At 30.0% G+C, this 23,170-nt stretch overlaps 2 protein-coding genes across 5 annotated transcripts in view; both read right to left on the bottom strand.

Annotated features, from left to right (window-relative positions):
- The window catches only part of LOC136983773 (histone H3.3A), a 235,384-nt gene that overhangs the window by 24,831 nt on the left and 187,383 nt on the right, over positions 1 to 23,170 (bottom strand). The window lies entirely within an intron of this gene.
- The window catches only part of unk (RING finger protein unk), a 93,824-nt gene continuing 70,883 nt past the window's right edge, over positions 230 to 23,170 (bottom strand). For 3 of the 4 annotated variants that reach the window (XM_067280603.1, XM_067280606.1, XM_067280605.1), the window contains 3 exons: positions 17,129 to 17,203; positions 14,344 to 14,505; positions 230 to 2,897 (listed from right to left, as the gene is read on the bottom strand). In XM_067280603.1, the coding sequence (XP_067136704.1) occupies positions 2,721 to 2,897; positions 14,344 to 14,505; positions 17,129 to 17,203 (414 nt within the window). In that variant the 3' untranslated portion in view covers positions 230 to 2,720. Of the gene's footprint in view, positions 2,898 to 13,084; positions 13,611 to 14,343; positions 14,506 to 17,128; positions 17,204 to 23,170 lie in introns of those variants that run through there. The other variant, XM_067280604.1, reaches the window with a different exon arrangement.

Genomic DNA, 23,170 nt, shown 5'->3' with positions numbered 1-23,170 from the left:
ATTTCTTAGCACAAAATTGTATTATTTAGAACATAAAACAGCTATTTTTTTAAATAGTGATAATATTGCTCCGTTAGTGTCGACAACAAAAAATTCTTTTTTCTTCTATCAATTGATGACATTAGTGGCGAATGGAAAAATTCCGTTTTAAGAAGCTTTTACATGAAAACAAATATGCGACAGAACATAAAAAAAGATCATGTTAAGATCAATGCATACACACACACAATTAGTTGAAATGTTAAATTTTAATCATTTATAGAGTATGAATAGTGCTGCAGTACTACAAGAATAACGTTGCCATTGAAAGTGCAGCGATGTTCTGGAAAACAAACAGGATACAGCTGATAATTCTGTTGAGCTTATAAATTAATTTCTTACACTGCCAATCACCAGGGGGGATGGATCGAACATTAAAAAGAAAACCAATATTTTTCTATAATAATAATAATTTAATAAAAGTTTACGAATTATTTTCTCTGCTATGAAAATTACAACAGATCCGTGGTTAAAAAAACGAAATACAATAATCACAATTCGAGCAACGATTTTTTTTTTTGGTTTACGTTTTTTCAGCAATTCCAAAGAGAGAAATTTTCATAAGAATGACATTAATTTGATAAAGATGAATTTAATATAAAACATCGATCTATCGAATAGCTTTAAGTACAGAAGTACACATATGCACATATAACTAGGGATGATCGCAATTTATTAATTAATATACAATTATTTTAAGGCCTATTAATTAAGGCAACTACCAGAATACCTGATTTCATATTGCACCCTTATGAGCCGTGCATTATGGTAGCTTTCCTTTTCTAAGTTTTTCAATTTTTTTTTTCTTAAATAATAATACAAAGTTTTATTATTATTATTAATTAGAAATGATATAAGCAAGAAAAATATTTTCCTTCTTTTGCCCCTGGTGTTTGGATATAAACTGCGGGAAAAAATATACAAAGTTTTATTTCCATTTTAAACAGAATTAAAATTTTTTTTTAAGAAGGAAAAAAAAAACAACGATCTGATTTTTTTTACATCACCTTTTACGAAAAACAATTTTTTTTTTTTACTCAGCCTGCTGAGCAAATGAATTTGGATTATTTTGAATCAAAGTCAATGTAACAGAATATAGATCATATAACAAAGTGCAGGTCAGACCTACGATGCATCGAGCAAAAAATAAATTTTTTTCATTTTTTATATTTTTAATTAAAAATTGGATGATTTTTAGAAATCTAAATAGCACAAACATGGAAGACACTTTTCGTAATATATCCGCTGCAAAACAAATTTTCTCTCTTTGGGATAAAACAAAAGATGCGAACAGACTCGACGCAGGTACCTCTTCTTATAATTTACTATTTTTATATATATATAATATATATATATATATATATATATCAAATAGATTTTTTAATCATTATTATTATTATTTTAATTTATAGGGCACTTTGCCTTAAATAATTAAATTTAACAAAACAGTATTAATATAATTTGTTCCACTTGGCTATCATGATAACTCATTGAAAAAATATATTTCAAAAAACATTGCCCATTTAGATCCTGTACAGCATAATTAGCACACAAACTACTTAATAAAGCAATATACAAGTTTAAATATATAATTTATTTATTTATTTATTTATAATTTATAAATTTATATAGATCACTGGTTGTTGCCTATTTTGGCCATTAAAATCTCATTTAAGAATATTTAAAAAGTAATCGTTCAATCCTAATACTATATATATATTTTTTTCTTTTTTTTTCGGATGTGCTAACGATTGCTGCACAACTATCACAAATCGTATCATTCTACGACAGGAGAATATAATTCTTAAATCTTCTCCTGTGAGATACATACATATATAATATATATATAATAATTTATTTAATAATAATTATAATTATATATGTATATATGTAATATATATATGCATATATTATGTATATATACAAATATATATAACTACATATATATATATATAAAGATTAAGCTTACGAGAGAAAAAATTTAGCTTAAAGATACGGAAGAGCGATCAGCCAAGGGAAATTTGTACATCGTCACTTTGCTTACACTAATACATTGCATCAAAAAAGTTTTTTACAAGTGTCTTTTTTTATTATATATATATATATATAATATGTATATATATATATATATATATATATAAAAACAAAAACAAAAATGGCCTGAGTCGTTTTTAAAAGTGACACCTAGTAGATAAACTGTGCAGTATAGAACAATATTTTGTAATTTTCTCTAGTAATTTGATTATGAAGGTCTTTATCCCAAACCATATTCACAGATTATCGTCTGGCACTTTGAAAGAGATTTAGAAATAATAACAACAATTTGAATAAGTTTTTCTAGTGATGTATCTACAGATGATATTAAATTTTTTTTTTTTTGATAATTATTTACTAATTTTTTATGACGGTCCACGTACACAAAAAAGTCATTCGAATACTTTTCTCAATGCGATGTCCACAGACAACATATATATAGTCAGAATCACTGGACTTCGGAGAGACCATTTTTGTGCTGTGAGAAATTTCATTGGGTAGTCTCTCTGAGTCTGATATTGGTACAATCAGAAATATTTGTAGTAATAGAATAAGACATTGCTATACACCAAACGAACGTTCCCGCTCAAATCGGGAAGTCCTTGGAGGCAGTGGGTTACTGCACAACTAGAAAATTGGTTAAAGTCTTATAATGAAACGGATATATTTGACCGTTGCGTAATCTCTGCTTGACAAGAGGGACACGTCTGTTGTTGTGATGCGCACTGACTGCACAAGACGTAATGGCTACAGGGCATCACAGCCATGCTGCGATCTTGTTCTTCGCATATCATACATTTACTTGTCGTTTGATGATATACAACCTGTGAGAAAAATTTCATTATTATTATTATTATTCTATAAATAAACTTCTCAGTTTAGGAACATATTACACACACAATTTATACACTGCGAAAATAAGAATTAATATATTGAGGTAATTTGATCAAAAAGTTCTAAGCCTGATGTTCGGAGTATTGTAAAACAGTGTGGCTAAACTAGCAAGATTGTCTTGTAAAGGTTTTGATACCATTGACGGAAAACAGAAAAACTGCCAGTTTGGAAATAATTTCTGCATCATAATTGCTCTTTTATAGACAGTGCTATCCTCATTCAAGAATTTTTTTTAATCATATAAATATAAAATTCCTGAGAAATATCTGTAGTAATAAAAAGATAGTTTCCAAACTCATTTGGTTTAGTTCTGTGTGATTTTTCTGTTTCAGGAAATAAAATAATAATAATAATAAAAATTAAACAACGTACGGTTAGAACATTATGTCTTCGTTAACGAGCCAAATACCCGTATTAAAGCAAAAGTGGAATTAAATCACCTTACAACTAACGATCTCCAGTATTACTTTCGACGGTAGTATTGTGAACTCGAGAGACGTAGTTCACAATACTGTTTTATGTATACACTTTTTTTTTGAAATAAGCTGTGTTAGAACTTTTTGATCAATCTTATTATTTATTTACAGAAAAATTAATATTTTCATTATTTCAAAAAATGCGATTCTTATAACTCTACAACCGGTTATGCTTATACGGATTTAGTACAAAATAAACTGTGTATTGTAAAAATCATAAAGCCATACAAATCATAATTTTTTTTAAATTATAAAATTTCTTTAGTTCTAAGATGCAACCATAATTTTGAAATTAAATTTTTTAATGAAAACTAAAACCGATCATTTTAAACTTTTTCCAAGTTTTTGTTTAGTAACAAGTAAATATAAAATAATAATAATACAAATGCATGAAACTAGTAAGTTCGACAGTTTATTTCCACGCTCTTCTGCATATAAAATATTTTTCTTTCAATGTTACATCATAATGTCATTTTAAAGGCTTTTAAACGTTAAAAAGTATAAATAAAATGTTCATTATCAGCAAACGCCCATATGTGACAGTTGAGTGAGTAATATAGCCCAAAATGATTATTATTATTTATATATATCTATTATTGATGTATTAACACGCCAGGTGATGACTTCTTATGAGATAAATGAAGACTATTCACGTAATGTAAAAAATCATGTGATAGTGTGTAAACTAAACATCTGTTAGCACGTGGTCAGCACGTGGCCATTTATCAATTGGGGGGAAAAATGGTGGGTGGGTTCACCCACCATATAACATATTACAGTGCATTTACACACATACACAAAGTGTTAAGTTTGCGGAAAAAGTTATATCCGTTTTTAGTTGCTAATAAATGCTTTTGAATGGATTAATATTGTAATGGACATCTTCATACGTGCAAAGAATATATATTTCTCTTGCTATTATGGACGCAGTCATCTTTGAGTCGCAGCCACATAGACTGCTACGTACAGTACGTACTCTATTGAGTGTCCATGATAGTTTGACAGTGTTTTTCAGTAGATTAGACACGTTCCTACATTGATATTTCCAAGTTTCTTCTATCAAAGTTTCCGATATATTTACGAAAGTGGAAAATTTCATATGATAACGTAACTAACTGGCAGGCTATATAAACCAGGATTGTGGAGTCGAAAGCAAATTCGTTGGTTGCTAGAGGAGTTGGAGTCGACAAAAATAAACTGACTCCAACTCCTGTTTTATTATTATTATTATTAGCCTATATATTTTATATGAAGTTCCTAATAGGCGATATCTTGCATTATAGAAGCTTTCTGTAATGGAAAATCTTATTTTAGACCTTACTTCATAATCTTTCTTTGCATATCACTAATTATTGATTTTCTTTACAGAAACTTATGTTCGAATATGTTCTGTATTAGCCAAATTTAAATTTTTATTGTTACAACATTCATAAAATGTCTAAGAAGACTCAGATTAAATCTAGTGCTTTTGAATATACTTTACTGTATCTACAGTTGGAAAACATTGTGTGTCAATGTATCATTGAAGAAGATGATGATAATGATAATATGGTAATAATAAAACCTCTGAAAAAGATAAATATTCAATACTTTCAATTTCGATAGGAATGTCCGATTATTCACTTAAAAAAATGCTTAAAAAGTAGGTTTGTGATTTACTTGATAGTGAAAAATGTCATTCTGGGATAATATTATCAATGTACTGTATATTTCTAAACGAGCAATTATTCATTATGACATCATTACAATGTCAGACTGCAATTTTTAATCATATTTTTAATTTATTTAATTTAAAATATATACTCTCCACCTCAAATTAGCAGTGACTTGCCCCTGTACAGTACATAATACGTTTCCTTCAACAATAGACTCTATCTAACACCTTTCAGAGAAAATTTTTGAATTATAATAACTGACTTCTGGTTTGCATCACAAGTTCGTATATAGTTAATCGGGCCTCCTGTCCTGAAGGTTTCCAGATCTGGTCTCGTCTTTTTCCTACCCTAACTCTGTTCTCGAAATTAAGGAAAGACAGACAGACGGACAACAATGGGAATTTACAGCTCTACAATTTTTTCAAATTTCAGCTCAATTATTATTTAGAGACAAGAGTCGGGGCTTGATCTACAGCTTTCAGTCTGATACAAACACACAACAATGCTTGTTTTGTGCAGGCGTATAGTCGGTAACATGTCGGCTACGGAAAAGTAATATACCATATTACCACCAGAAAAACCACTGCCCCGATACATTAATACCATAGGTAACGAAGTCCCTTAATAAATCAGGGGTCGCCCTGGGTTTGCTATTATGAATTTCCGCCACCTTAAACACTGTGGAAAACGACGATAACGTAGCCTTCTTTGTGGCCACTCACTCTTATATGTAGCATCCTTAGTGAGTGTAGTGTAGTGTCCGTATCGACTAATACGGGCAAGGTTTTAATCAGTTATAGCTACCCGAAAATAACAAACAAAATCTGCTACTATACAAACTCCGTATGTTCCGTAGTAGAAAGCGTTCTGCAGAAAAGTAGACCAATTTGTTCCGTACTGTACATTTCGATGAAAACTGCTTTGTTTATCGGTCATTTACTAATAAAAGACAATTAGAATTAAACGCTACATCAACTAAATTTATATTTAACGAGAATCTGAATAAACAAAAACGTAATCGAACTTCAAATCCCAAGGATAATTTATGAAAGAAAATGATAAAGAAAATGGAAGATTAGTTAATTACGAAATATTTTTATAATTTAAAACAAATAATTTTAATTAGCTATTTAATTTAAAAAGGAAATAGGCCTATATTATATAAATCAATCAATCTATATATCAAATAAACTATATTACCAATATTTTAACATGGTTTGTTCAGATTATGGTTCCAAGAAGAAGAAATATTACAAATAAAAATATTAATTATAAAATTTTAATCTCGTGAAATTTAATATAACAAAGGATAGTTTATTATTCAAAATAATAAAACTTTTAAATTTCTATTTTAAAACTTTATTATGGAATAAAAATTAATTTATCAGTGGGCATACTGCCATTCGCAAAAATTATATTTGTTTGACGATTGATTTTATCATCTGGTGATTGGAATGGTGAACAGCCAGAGAGCACTCGGGGGGGAGGACAGTCACTTGGTGAAAGTTTCACAGAACATGAATCGGTCTTGGTCTGATACAATTTTACTGTTAAGAAAGAAAGTTAAGGTTGTTTGAGAAGTCTGCATTTTTATATTATCGGTAGGCCTTTCATTTCTGGTTGGTACAAAAAGCCACAGCAAGCGAAAAAGTAACCTGGCGAATAACTTTATTTTGGCGAATGGGTTGGTGATTGCTATATTAAAAAAAAAATCTAGCAACGAAAGTTGCGTAACTTTCCCGGTAGTTGAGCTTTTATTAAACAAAAAATAGTGTGTATGGCGCCATCTGTTATCAGATTTTATTATAATTAAAAGAATAATGGTTTTTATAACATGACAAAAAGCTTAATTTTGAAAGTAGGGACGAGTTTTATAAAAAAAAAAAAGCTAATAACGAATAAAATCTTTATTAAGTCCTACCCCTCTCGTTTACCACCAAAATTTAATAGCATCAATGCATCTCATATATCAGCCATGGGCAAATGCGGCTCTTGCTGAAAGTGTTAATTTCTGTTTATTATTATTATTTTTTACAATTTTATTTTTATAATTTTGTGAAAATATGTTTGTTACAAAAATTCAATATTTGTTTTATATTATATAATAAAATCGCGCGCCTTACCATACGCCACGACAGTACAGAACTGCAGCTCCCATGCATTTTGCAAAACTACATTTCGGCTCCCACTGAACTCTTGCTTGCCCACCCTGTCATATATAAAGCCATCATGCCAAATTTTGTTTCTTAAGCTTTACCCCATCCTGAGATATTACGCAAAACAGACGCCAACACACTGAATTTTTTTTTTGCTTTTTTGGATTCAGGTGGTCTCAAAACGTGGAGATTTGCAAAAAACTCTGAAGGTCAAATTTGACACGATTCCAACACTTTCCTTTGTTATGTATATATAACAGCCGGAAAAGTAAAAACCCAGGGCGACCCCTGATTTATTAAGGGACTTCGTTACCTATGCTATTAACTAATTCATTTTTAGAAGTCTAAATACCACAAGAAAACTGTTACGATTTACTGTACTTAACAGAAGAAAAATACGATCGTAGTCCGATTACTGGCAGCCATGGGGTTGCAGTCTGCCAGGAATCGAATCCAGACAGGGTCGAAAAATCCTAGGAATTTTTCGGGGTAGTCCGTCCGGAAATATCGAGCCCCGTCCCTTACCAACTTTCCTGTTCCATTATAGGCCCGGCTGCTAAATAACTCATAACGAGCTTGCCAAAAAATCTTACTACCATTGTACAGTGAATTAAAAAAAAAATTTATAGTTTAATGATAAAGAATTACATTCAAAACGTTTAGTGTAGTTCTCTGTAAATTAGTTTATCCTCTGGAAATATTTGTATTGGAATGGCCAAAATCAATTAAAGCCAATGGAACGTCGATACTAAACTTTATTTCTGGTACTTTAGAAACTGATCTCAACATCACAGAACAATTTTTATAGTCATCAGTTGGGATATCGTTAAGATGGATATTGATATACAGTACTTGCATTAATTCAGGATATTTTTATTTATATTCGTAAAAAAAATTTTTTTTAATATTTAAACTGCCATTTTAATATTATATTTAAGCATCTTAATTCAATATATAACAAGTTTAACAAGTTAGGAGGAGTAATATTTTTTTATATAAGAACTTCTGAATTAACTTCTTGATCAGAAGCAACAGCAATGTTGGTTGTCATGTATTTATTTTAACACACGGGTATGTTTCAGTATTCAATCAGGAGAGTTTGAGTAACCACATCTGACAGTTTTTTCATTTTTAGCACCTATAAGTTGGGTGATGGACTACAAAGACGGGTGTGAGAAGAGTCTGCAAACACTTGCTGAGTCTGTATTGACAAAAACAGGTAGAAAACAAAAATAACTGAGCATGATATGTGCAGAATCTGTTGTCTGTCCCTGCAAATCATCAAAAGACATCGACCACCAAGGCTGAAAGTCTTGGTGTCATGCCACAATTCTAGTAACAAAATGAAGTTGATAAAAGCCATCATCCAAACTTGGTTTGAAGTAATCATGCCACAAGGTCTCAGACATCTGGTGGATTCAATGCCTCAATGAATTGAAGCAGTGATAAAAGAAAAGAGGTATCTAACAAAGTATTAAAAATAAACTGTTACTTCATGATATGTATTTTTAAGAAATCTTATAAATAAAACATTCTTTTAATACTGTTGTTTTACTAAATAATTTTACTAAAGTTTTCCAAAATTATAGTGTCAAATTTAACAGAAAGCATTGTAACACATCATCCTTTGATTAGAATATTAAATGCTGTATGAAATTTATGAGTATAATAAAAATTGAAAAACTGTATTAAAAGTGTCCAGAATTAATGTCAGTACTGTATAATACAGATTCAAAAAGTGTTAGACTTATGGAAGTCATACAAGACTTTCGTAAAACAGTTTTTTGTTTTTGCTATATTTCTGTCAGGATCAAAGAAAATCATTTTTGAAAACATTTTGATTCAGGTCTTTCCCAATTCTAATTACCTATTCTACATGTTTTGACTTGTTTGAGATGTAGAAATAGAGGCATTACCTATCAATATTTTCTTTATGATCCTTTTCCACTGAGTGAATTCAGTCTAAGTAAATTCACTCAGCAACTTTTTTTCTTACTATTGACAATTTATGAAGCTAATGTTTACCAGAGTGAAACAGTAAAAAGAGTAATCTCAGAGATAATTTTCTTCTGGATTACTTAATTAGTACTAGCCGTAACATCATGAATCAAGATGATGAACTTACTTTAATTATTTTCAAGAGGAAGGAAATTCTTGACTTAACTGTAATTTCTTGTTTGATATTATGGAATGAGCAGTGGCGTAACAAACATAACTGGCACCCAGGGCACGACACTTTATTGGCACCCCCTCCCCTCCAGAAACACATATAGTTTGTCTTGGAGACCATTTGGGCACCCCTCTGCAAGTGGCACCCGGGGCATGATACACCCCCTTGCCCCCCATTATGCCAATGGGAATGAGTAACTGTTTGATGATAATTCTTTTTCAGATCACAGATATTCAACTTTCACATTTAGCATTTCTCCAAGAGTAAAAAAAGTGGATCTTTTTGCTATCCTGGGAAGTCATATTGGGCACTTTATAGTAATGCCTGTCTGACAGTTTAAGTAATTTGTCTTGTTGATAAAGCCTTATAAATATACTGTCCTATACTATTTATTATCCTCCAGATTCACAAGCTGAATACTTTATAGTTTTTTACTTGAAATTATTTTAATTACCTAAGTTTACTGATAAATAGAATGAATGTTATAAAATTATCTTAATCTAATACAAAAAGACTATGAGATAAGGCAAGCAATCTCTGAAGAAATTTTTGTTCGACATATCCGATATAGAGTTGTTATGTAGACTCATGAAATGCTTATGGTAAGAACCTGTGCTTGTGCTCTTGGTCAGAATTCCTTGGTTCATTTATTTTGTCTTAGTTTTGTAAACTGCAATACTTAGCCATGATACAATCCTTAGATTCCAAGATTTCTGATTGCAATGACACTGTTGTTTCCTAATAATATATCAATAATTTTAGACATAATGAGATTTCCAGATCTTAAATTAATTAGTAATTTTTTACAAAAATCAAATTAGTTTTTATTCTTAGAAGTAGTTGAACTTGATATAATTTTAACTCATTTGTAATTGAAATTTTGGCTGCAATTTTAACTACATTTATCATTCCTGTTTATGTTCTCTATATTTGGAAAATGATTAATTATGACTCTTCCAAAGCTAGGTGGAGAATCACATTCTAAGATTAAAGATCTTTCATTCTCTTCATTTTATGTCTTCTAAGCCGAGAAACTGTTGTTAAGCATCAAAAGGATGTTTTTGCTTGAGGGAATATTTCCTCTATCATCTCTGATTTGTTTCTCAATCTAACAAACCTTGCAAAATTTGGTTTTCCAAATTTAAAAAGTTTTCAATGCCAAGAAATTTTGTTGCTTTTCTGAACTACAAAGACAGTTTCGATAGACATCCTTTCAGTCAAATGCTAATTTAGTGATTTATTGGATTTATTTCATGTTCTGTAATTAGAATGTAGTTGTCTTGGACTCTCCTTTGAGTGTGATGCCGAGAAATTTTGAGTGTGTCTGAAGGAAAGATTTTCTTTCCTTATTGTTTATTCTATGCTAAATAAGCTTGAGGACTTTCAATGTATCTGGTCCTTACACTTAAAATTATAGAGGACATTATCCTTCTTTAGACAGCAAGTTCCTAATAATCTATCTAACCTAAGATCTGAATGGAAATATTCAGAATTGTAATGCCATAATTAAGGACTACCAATTCAACAGAATTTTCAGAAAGTACAAAGTTTCAATATATGAATTTTATCATTTTACACAAAATAGTGTGATTTTTTAAAATTATCACACTTTTGATTGGATTTTTACTTACAAACTATAAGGGGCAATCAAAAAGTTTCCATTTAAGAACATGGCTACAGCATATATGCAAATTAGCACATCACTGATGTGGGGTATATAAGCACCAACAGTGAGGCATGGTATTATTGTGTGGAAAACGATGAAACATGAATGAACAATGGCGATGTTAATACCACATGCGTCCAAACAGGACCAACATGCTGTGGTTATTTTTTTGGCTGCCGGAGGAAACACACCAGTAGACATTCATCAGAGAATGAAGAATGTGTATGGAGAAGCATGCCTGTCGAAAACCATTGTAACGGAATGGTGCACAAAGTTCAGAGCTGCTTGCGATTCGACCCAAGATGCAGGTCGATCTGGGAGGCCAGCCACATCCAATACAGACAACAAGCAGGCAGCTGATGATGCGATTAGGGCGGATCGTCACATATCCATACGTGCACTTTCAAAAGATCTCGACATAAGCTTTGGTAGCGTGCAACACATAATCTGGCAGGAGTTAGCCATCCGGTTTGATTGTTGTTCGGAATTTAACACCCAGGGTATCCATTGGCTGCAGACTTTACGGTAGCCTGTTTCCCCAAAGCACCTGATGCATTTCAATTTTGAATGCAACATGTTCCTTGAGCGCATTGTTGCTGGCGATGAAAGATGGTGCCACCACTGGGAACCTGAGTCGAAAGTGGCGACCATGCAGTGGTGTCATCTTCTGTCCCCTCATCCCAAGAAATTCAAGAGCCAGTCATCTGCTGGAAAAGTGATGCTTACTCTGTTCTTCGATCACCAGGGCCCATTGCTTATTGATTTCAAGGAATCAAGTGTCTCCATCACTGGGCACAGTACTGTGAAATGCTGGAGAGATTACTACATGCAATTAAGGTGAAATGTCCAAGAAAACTGTAAAATGGAGTGATTCTGCTTCATGATAATGCATGTCCCCATACTGCAAATGTCATAACGCAGAAGTTATGTGCACTAAAATGGGAGACACTCGAGTACCCACCTCACAGTCCTGATCTCTCCCCATGCGATTTTCATGCCTTAAAGAAGTCCTTCAAGCAGCAGAAACAGGAGTTTTATTAACAGGGTATATTCAACCTGGTGAAGCAGTGGTATGCTTGCCTAAATGGTCATGGCACTTTTGCATGCTGGCATACCAAATTTGGACTGTACAGCCTTCAAACGGATCATTCGATTTCAAGATATTTTTTATATTTTAAAAATAATTAATTATATCCAGGGATCCAGTTCACCTTTTTCCCAAAATCCTGGGACAATCAAAAGACCGGGAAATGAGAAACCCTAGTCAGAATAAATAATTACTCATTTTGGAATTGTTATATTGTTATATTATTATTTTGGCAACTTTCTTGTTTTCTAAAAATCAAAGTAAAAAGCAATTATTTATTGTGACATTGTAGTGTCTTGCCTGTCATGCAGTCATGCCAATCATCTACGTAACTCCATTCAGGGAAAATTTCTGAACTGAAAAAATGTGACTTCCGGTCTATAATGGAAGTTTGTATATAGTTAATCAAGGCCTCCTGCCCCCAAACTTTCCATATCTGATCTTGATTTCCATCTATCTAACATTATTCTTGAAATTAAGGAAGGACAGACACGCGACAGTGGGAAATTATAGGTCTATAATTTTTTCAAACTGCAGCTCAATTAGCCTAATTAACTTTCTTTTTTGTTGTTGTTTGTTTAAGGATTTTTATTAATTTTTAATAAAAAAAAATTTTCACACATTGATGTGAATACATTTTTCTTAAAACTTGATATATAAATAGAACATTATAATATTGTTTATGTTAAAAAAACACTTTTGCTTATTTTATTTAATGTTTCATTAGTTAACAATATTTAAACAGAATGATTAGTACAACTTTGTAAAACATTCTAGAAATTTAAAACAAAAATTTAAAAGTTACATTCCAAAAGAAAAATTATACATCAATATAGCAGGATTCCACATATTTACTATTACTATTTTTCTAATGTATTTACTTTAGATGGGTGAAAATATTTTTAACCAGATATTCACAGAGACATGTTAAAGCAATTTTAAATACATTCACCTAGAGATATAAATTGACCTGCTGGAAAAAAAATATTTTTGTTTAAATTTTGAACATATGTTAAAAATTAGGATCAAATTACAGTTGAGAAATATGAAAAAGTTGTACCTTTTTTACTGTACATATATATATACTTATTCTGAAATTTATCAGCAGAAAGTCAGAAAAATCATTCAGGCAAAAAGTAAAAAGGGCTTGGGGAGAACACCAGATTGCATAAAGTTCAGTGCAAAAAAAAAAAAAATATGCTTGTAATGCAAAATTTTTTAAATATTTTATAATTTAGAGCACAAAAAAGTAGGCCCTTAGTCATAATGAATTATACAAATTTATACACTTATAATAAAAATGTGACTGTTGGTTTTAGTTGCAGAAGACTAAAGAATTTTTGTTGAATTCTATCTCCACCACAAAGAATGCAATTTTTTGTCAAATACTATATCTTGTAATGCTTGATTCTGGTCAGTTTTGGATCAGGCCGCTAATGGTGGGTTTTAACAAAACATATCATCTGATTACACTGACTATACAGAAATATTTTTGACAAAAGTTGAGTTGACAAAAAATTTAAATTATTTATAACAAAAGACATTTTAGACAAAAAATATTCCTTTATTAAAATGCAATCAAATTCTCTAATAAATCTGTAAAATAATATATTTTACATTTTTTTTACTTTATAATACAAGACAGAAAAATTAAATTCACTGAGCCATATTATTTTTAGACTGTGATACAGTGCAACTTTTTTAGTCAAAATATACTTATGATGTTGAATTTAATGTATCAATGGAGTTATATATATATTATTTTCTATCCACATTTACGAGTATATAATTCACAATAAGTTACATAAATATATACACATAAACAGGTAAAGGAATGTTTTTTGATTCTTATTTACTAAACACTAACAGAATTTATAGAAGTTAAAAATTAGTTATTAATTTTTAAAACAAAGGTATTTCTCCATTTTTCATACAAATATTTTCATACAGTTAAAGAACCAATGACAATTAACAGTTACAGAATATTTTATAAACAACAGTTTATAAAAAAACAAACATAATTACTGAAAATATATTATAGAATAAATAATTTTTAACTTATATAAATTTGATTTAAGAATATAATAAATAGACTATAAAATAATTTTGTTACATTTAAAATATAATTTAAAAACTTATTCATTTTAAAAAATATCAAAATCTTACCTTATCTAATTTATCCAGATCACTACGAAGCTGTTCTTGTAGTTGTTTTAATTTAGTTAATGGTAATGTTTCTAATTCAGATATCCTAGCTAACGAGTGAAGAAATTGTTCTCCAGATATTGTTTCCACTTCACTTTGTAAAGCATTTAATTTGCTAATTGCCTGTAATTTAAAAAAAATCATTTTAGACATTTCCTTTTTCTTGTGCAAAAGCATTACAGAAGTTTTTAATATATATACAGTTGAACTTCTATACTATGAAATCCTATATAATAAATTCCTCTATTCAATTAGTTTTTCTGTGTAATGTTGAAAATACATTTTTTTAAATATTCATTATTGATGCATTTTCCATTTAATAAATTCTCTGTGATTCCCAAAGGCAATTCATTAAACAGAATAGTATATACAGTAGAGCATCGTTTATCCAAAAGCCAGTCAACCGAAAGCTTTCCAGTCCGACTGTGTCGTGCTGAATCGAAGGTTTTTAATACTAGATTAACTTCTAAAGTATAATTTTTTGTTTTTATATTTTTCAATATATTTATTTTGTTTGTATAAAATAAAGAAATAATTTTTAACGATACAATAGCCTCGATTATTATTATAAAACTTTTCGTTAGGCTTAAAATCGACGAAAATTCAACATGAAGCGACATGCAACGGAGAAAAATTCAACACGAAGCGACATGCAACAGAGAAAAAGTCAACACAAAGCGACATGCAACAGAGAAAACTTTCAACATCAGATAGGTTAATATATTTTTTTTTTTGTACATAATCGGTTATCCAAACAATCCCAGTCCCCAATTGATTCGGATAAACAATACTCTACTGTACATTGGAAACATTTCCATTATAATAAGTAATAAAATGTTTAATCTACATTAAATACTGCCTGTTAGTAAGTACATATTTTTGTTTATCTTTAGTAACCATATCAATTTTGGATCTTATTAAAGTCTATTGTTTATAATTATGACAGTAATAATTCCTCTTCTCATGTTAATCTAAATATAGTAATAAACATCTGAAAACTTTCTGAAAGTTAATTGCTAAAATATGTACTGTAAATTTTCTATATAACCCACACTGATATATATACCAGAGATAACTGGTAAAACAAAAATAATTTACACTTGTACCTCTAAAGTTACAGTGAAAAATGTCACTTAATCCACACACAGTTTAGAAAAAAAATGTCTCTGGCATTCTTTTACATACAGATGCAAATGAAGTTTATGCTTTTGATTCAATCTTTCTAATTTCATCTCAAAGTTACATCAGTATAATAAGTCCAATTAACACATTATAATCACAATACACTAATATTAATAAAATAGTATTTAAAAGAATAGAAGAATTAATTAATTAATCAATCAATTTCAGTCATTCTGTTTATTCCTTATATCCTCTGTTCTATAATGAAATCGCTAATGGAAATAGATGTAATTATAAAATAAGTGAACATGGAAAAAATGGAATATTTGAGATTAAACTATCTAAATTCCATTGAATGTCAAAAATATAAAATGGTGCTAAACAACCAAATTTTTAAATTATTTTATTTTATTTTCATTCTATTTTATTTATCAAATAATATTAATAAAATATAATAACAACAGTAATAAATGCTAAAATTATCTAAAAAAAAATTTTACAGACTTAATATACTTATTTAGTATACTTATTTGAAGAGCTACCTAGGTTATAAATGAGTCCAGGATGGTAACATGATCAATGTTATTCTTGGCAGAAATGATTTTCATAATTAACAGGAGTAAAGTAACTAAGCAGCAAATTAAGTAATTTATAATAATGTCATCAGTTGACAGGGTATCTAGTGGGTTGCAAGAAAAAATTTCTATTTCAGAATTAGAACTTTTAGTTGCTCATTTAAAAGGCATAGTGTAAACATTTTTAAATTTATTTTAGTCATATAAATTGCATAAAATTTAATTTTGCTTTTATTTAAATTAACTTTAGTATATTGATGGCACTGTAATCAACTAATTAATTATATTAAATAATTGAATAATATATCAGATAACAGAGAATAACTGATGCATCTATCCACCTGATTTATCTATATTTGATCTCTGTGGTAGCATGCGTTTTGTGAATTCTATTTCATACAATGTTAGTTTCAATAATTGGAATAAAGTAATATTTCTTTGCCAGTAAAATTCATTGACAATCAAGTTTTTTAAAATTATTGGATAAAGTGCTTTAATATTTGAAAGACAAAAAAAAAGTGTGATATATCCAAATGAGCAATATAACAAAAAGCTACAGTAGAGCGTCGTTTATCCGAATCTATTGGGGACTGGAGTTGTTCGGATAACTGATTTTTCGGATAACCGATTATGTACAAAAAAGTATATTAACCTATCCGATGTTGAAATTTTTCTCCGTTTGCATGTCGCTTTGAGTTGAATTTTTCTCCATTGAGTGTCGCTTTGTGTTGAATTTTCGTCGATTTTAAGCCTAACGAAAATTTTTATAATAATAATCGAGGCTATTGTATTGTTAAAAATTATTTATTTATTTTGTACAAACAAAATAAATATATTAAAAAATATAAAAACAAAAAAATGATACTTTAGAAGTTAAAACTTTTGAAGAAAAATTTTAAATAAAAATTACAGAAATTATATAATTGTTAATTTGATTATCTAATAGTAAAAAAGATTCTGATGCATAAAAATAGTAATAATAATAAGGTAGTAAAAATTGCCTTTTAAATTATTAAAATAAATCTATTAAAAAAGGCTTGGAAACTTACTTCATCTCTTTGTTGCTCAGCTAACCTTTCTCTTCGGTTTGCTTCATCAGCTTCTCGTTTCCATGCTTCACAAGCCTGGTAATATAGGTTAAAATTAGCAGCAATTATTTTATTAAAATTATATTACTGAATCAAACCTGAAAAAAAATTGAATTTGAAATAATTACTGTTATTATATCTTGAGCTAGATGGTAGTTTATTCAGAAAAGTTTTCAACTAGTGATTTTTTAGTTAACACAGTTTACTAATTTATTTACTAACTGACAATTATAATCAAAGCCAAACAATTACCACATTAGATTAGGCTATACTACTGCTACTGTTAATAATTCAATGCTAAGTAATTTAGTCTAGAAATAAGCATTAAATGTCATCTCTCATTAAATTTAATAATTATAATTAAATTAATATTTATTAATTTAAAAGGTTCTGGAAGAATCGGCCCAGATCAGGACTCAAACCTGCAACTGTCACTTATGATGTAAATGTATTGCTAGTTACGCTGTCTGATCTTTGTTACAGAATAATTAATTTAGATAAAACCATACTGGTTATTCATGGCACTGAGTAAAGACAACTCAGCATCCATGGCTTATAATCTCCCATTACAGTACTCAGCTGGCTATTGCTTTACTCCGGCATGGTGTATACATACATACATACATACATACATACATACATACATACAAATATAAACATCTGTAAGCCTGATAGTTATATTAATGCCGAATGATTGCTGAATTAGATACTTGTATATATGTTACTGTGAAAAACCTATTTCTGGAAAATGTAGAGATTCTCTGGTGAATGTCAGCATTCACATAGTTGTTTTGTGTATGTACGAAATATTTGCTAAATATCATTATTTCTCACTTACACTGGCAAATGTTGACATTCAGCATACACTGATGGTGAATGTTCAATAAAAATATTTTTATTACGTTAAGACAAAAATACAACTTTTTGATATATAATATATGTTAAAGTAGGAGAAAGCTTAAGTAACAGCACATGTAAATAAACTGTTGAACCTAAAACGAACAGTACATTCTTAATCAGAAAAGAAAAATAATACCAATAATAAACTTACACATATATTATGTGATTAATGTTATACAATCTTATTTATTGCAACAACTTAAACTGTTATTGCACAAGAGTCCTTTGTTTTTACAACTGCATTTAGTCGTGGAACACTCCTTTACGTGCAATTAATGCACATAACTTTTCAAAAAAAAAAAAAAAATGTTTGTGGTTCACCACAATATCCATTCAATATAAATTAAGGTATTGCATAAAAAAATAAAAATTTAAGAAAAAGTTGCACACACCAGCAAACCTTGCATAAGACTGACAAACAGCTGTGTTCCAGAGTATAAAAATAGATGCCACACGATTTCAATTGCGGCAGAACAAAGAATTTGGCAACAGACTGTCACCTCTCTATTGACATCGGCTTCTCGTTTCAACCTCCATCAAAGCTTATCTGTGCTTGTCAACATACACTGGCTTTTGTTTGAATGTTTAATAATATAAACAAATATTCAGTCTTTCACCAATGTATTTTGTATGTGTCGACATTCACCAGAAAATATCGACATTCTCTAATTTTAATCTTTCACAGTAACATATATACATCATGTGGGGTAAAGCAATAGCCAGCTGAGTGCCATAATGAAAGATTATAGGCTGTGGGCTCTGAGTTGTTTCTAATTAGTGCCATGAATAACCAGTATGGTTATATCTAAATTAATTATTTTGAAAGCAAAGATTAGATGGAGGTTCAGGTAGTGTAACTGACAACATATCTGCATGGTAAGCAGCAGTTGCAGGTTTGAGTCCTGCTCTGGACCAATTCTTTTCTTTCAGAGCCTTCTAAATGAATAAATATTAATTTAATTATAATTATTAAATTTAATAGGAAATGGCACCTAATGCCTACCTTTAGACTAAATTACTTAGCATTTAATTATTAATAATAGCAGTAATATACCCAATCTAACCTGGCAATCATTTGGCTTTAATCTAACTATCAGGCCTATGGATGTTTATATTTAACAACTTTATAATCTTTGGTGAAAACCTGATATTTCTATATTTTTTTAAAGTTAAAACAATATTAATAACACATTGAAAAAAAATGCATTTATTACAATTTACTTATTTATAAAATACAAGTATAATTTATAAACAGATATTTTATACTAAAAGCTAGATAAATATGGATGTCACATTCAGTCATTATAAAATCCAGCAGTAAAAACTATTCAGGAATTGAAATAAATCATTTGAATCTTTTTACCAAGATACAGTTTTGGCATTAAAAGTAGGGAAAAACTTTAATAATAAATAGCTTTTTTAATACAGATATTTATCCATTAATTGACAAAACATACAAATTAAATAAATTTACATAAGCTTCCCTGTCAAGCTTTATTGTAACAAATCAATAGAAAGACTGTTATTTCATTTAATTAATTACAGTAGAAGTTGACTAATGCAGCACCTAACAAGATCAGAGTGGTGGCAGATTATCGAAATGCGAAATTACTAAACTTTTTGTATTTTCACAAAATTTTGTGTGTTACACACAATCTGAACAATGCAGACATTACATTTTGTACCAGTGCATGTTGCTGTATTATTCTGATTTGTTTACACACGCTCTTTAATCAGTCTGAAGATGATACAGTGCATGATTATACTGTATTAATTTTAATGAACACATTACTGCACAAAATCAACGTTCACATGAACCATTGTGAACGTTGTGCAGTAATGTGTAACGTTGATTTTTCAGAAGGGCACTGTATAAAGTACATACAATTCATTTTTCTGAATCACATTTCTCTTGATTTCACAGACTTCTTCATAGATATAGCAATGGGCACAGTCACACCCCTCTCTTTCAATTTCCATTTAGGATCTTTAGTGTACAATGTGTCCAAATAAGTTCCAACTTGCAAAATACTAACATGCCTTATATAGCCAATTCTAAATTATTGCATTATTGTCTACTTTACAAAGGTTATCTGATTACCAAGATTTCTGGATTATCAGATGCCAGATTAACAAACTTCTACTGTAATTAAAAAATATAATTAGTTCTTCAATATATTTTAAACTAATTATCAAAGCTTTTTAAGCCTACAGAGCAGAAAAAAGACAGTTTTTGAATAGTGTTCAGTGATGAGGTAACATTTCAGGATATGTTCATCAACATATATCAGAATATGGGTTAATGAACCTTTAAATGCCTTAGTTGAATATGAATGTGACAACCTGAAAATAAATGTATAATGTGCTCCTGCACAAGATTGAGAAATTAACACATTTTCCTTAATAGATCCAACTGTGTTGTCACAAATAGCTTGATATACTGCACTGCATGCTTGATGACATAGTCATCCATAATTTGTGATACAAATTATGGATGACTATGTCAGCAATATGATGCTCCTTCACACTTTTCAAACATTATTTGAATTTCTTTAATGAGACTTTTCCACAAACATGCCTTTATCTTTCATTGTTAATGTTTGCACTGTAAATGGTTTGCCCCAGAAGTAAAAATCCAATAGTGTGAATCAGGCAGAATATAGTGGACATGCCTTCCATAAAATACCAAACATTTGAATAAATATTTGGCATTTTGTGGCATAATTTTCTATTTTTACATATTGTGTAAATTTGTGATATAATATATATTTTTGAAATTTTAAATACAGTCAAACCTGTCTACAATGGAACCTGTATATGGCAAAAACTTGTCATTAACAGATTTCTTCGATCACTTGAATTTTCTGCAAAAATCAGTGTAAATTAACCTGCAAACAGCAGAATCTGTCCAATGCAGGAACAGAAAGGAAAATCAGGCTGTATAACAAATTTGGTATTCTCTTCCATGCTTAATGGAAAGTTTTTTTGCATATTTTTAACAGCTGTCTTTCCTTAATAGATATGTCATTTAATATTTATGTGATTAATTATTGCTAATGTGAGATTGTATCCTTTGTTTACAAGCTCATTTCAAATTTTTTACATCACATTTTGTTTGAATAAAATCTGGTTGAAATGTCTGCAGATAAAATGCATATTACGCTTTTTAAGTTTCATAAAGGATACAATGCTATACAAACAGTAAAAAATATTCATACTGTGAATAGGATAGATGCTCCTAAACTTCAAATGCATGAAATGTGGTTTTGAAAATTTCGTTAGGAAAATTTTGAACTAAAGGATACAAAACATACGAGGCACCCAAAAACTGTCAATGATGAAAAAGTGCAGGTTGAAATTGTTCAAAACACACAAATAACAACTCATGCAACAAATCTTAGACGGTCATAGATACATTTTGTTGAAACTCTTCATACACTTGAAATGGTTGTAAAACATTATGATGATTGTATTCCACATGCATTAACATGTTAACTGCCACCTGTAATATGATATTTTGCGTTTTATCAGGCTAACTGTAATATGATATTTTCCATTTTTTCAGGCCACAATGAGAAAATTTGATATTTAATATTTTATTATGATATAAATAAAAGGGTCATTATATAACAGTCGGTAGAGTGAAGATAAAAAAATATATCAGGGTACAACAGATGACTGGCCATCGTATGGCCTGAAACCGGAGACTATAAGACCATGAAATATTTAATATTAATTACTTTATATGTAACAAAAGAGAATAATTAAACTAGTTTTCGATATTTTTTCCTTTTAACTATTCACTATTAGATATAAAATAGCTTTTTATTAAAAAAACTACGACAGTCGGCCGTCGGACCACTTCTGAGGCCATACGACGGCTGGCAGTCGGAAACAAACTTCATAGACATCCGCGAGAGGCCACCACTAGGATGTAAAACAACGTCTTACGAAGCCAGGATAATTTAACCTTGAGTGAAACTACATTGGTTATAGCGACGACGGGCGGTCGGATGGCTCTGTACGGCCTTAACTAGTACGACCGCCGGCGTGTCGGATGGCTCTGTACGGCCCTAATTAGTACGACCGCTGGCGTGTCGTATGGCAGTTAAAGTGTTAAGTAAAAAGAAAAAAAAATGAACTGGACCTAGTATAATTTTGTCTGATGAAAATAGGCAGCTCTAAGGTTTCATTTTATTTTTAAATTAGTTATTTATTTTTATCATAGAAAACAGTTTTACTGATAACAAAATTAAAGTTAAAATAAAAATATTTGTTATTAACCAAAAATTTGTTCTAGCGGGTGGTGATTGTTCAGTCGAATACCGATATACCACTATTTGATTAATGCATTTTGATATATATGATAGCATGAAGAGATTAATTAATCGCGTTAATCAAGAGATGTGTGTAGTAGGTACGTAGAGAAAATCCTGTCTATTACAGAAGAATTGCTCGGTCCCTTGGAATTCCATTGGAGGCCGTCCATAAATTACGTAAGGTATTTTGGAGTAGGTGGGTCAAGGATTTCTTACGATTTCTCACTCAGGGGTAGTGGATAATAGATTTCTTCTTATGTAATATTCTTATTTTTTGATCTTGTTGAGTGATGGAGTTTTGAATTTGGCTTCAATTTGGCAGTTTCTATTAAGAACACTTGTACTAACGCCATCAGGTTTGACATGATAAAATAATAACGCTAGCAAACACATTTTTTTATCACGGGAGAAAGGTCATATGGTGGTTTCTCTCTCGTTTTTTTTATATTAGAATAAGTGCACCACTCCTATGGGTGTATAACACTAAGAATACATAAACCAAAATACATGATACAAAGTAAACATAAAATTAGTATTCAGTTTGTAGTGAAAACTAAAATGTAAAACTAGAAAATAGAAATTAGAAATAGTCTTATCTTCCATATTTTTTTAACATAATTGTAAAAAGCATCAAACAGTGGCTTCTGAACAAGCTCACCGAGGGATATGGCCACTTGAAACCAAGCATAAAGATTTCTAATTTCGGAATAAGTCTATCTTAACTGTAAATTGGACAGTGATAGATCATATGGTCGACAGTGTCTAGGTTTTCTGTAGAGCAAAG

Source organism: Centruroides vittatus, unplaced genomic scaffold (assembly GCF_030686945.1).
Source record: "Centruroides vittatus isolate TY-2023 unplaced genomic scaffold, ASM3068694v2 contig_885, whole genome shotgun sequence".
In the NCBI taxonomy this organism is placed as follows: domain Eukaryota; kingdom Metazoa; phylum Arthropoda; class Arachnida; order Scorpiones; family Buthidae; genus Centruroides; species Centruroides vittatus.
Note: the sequence above shows the minus strand (reverse complement) of the source record. Positions and strands in the feature narration are given on the sequence as shown.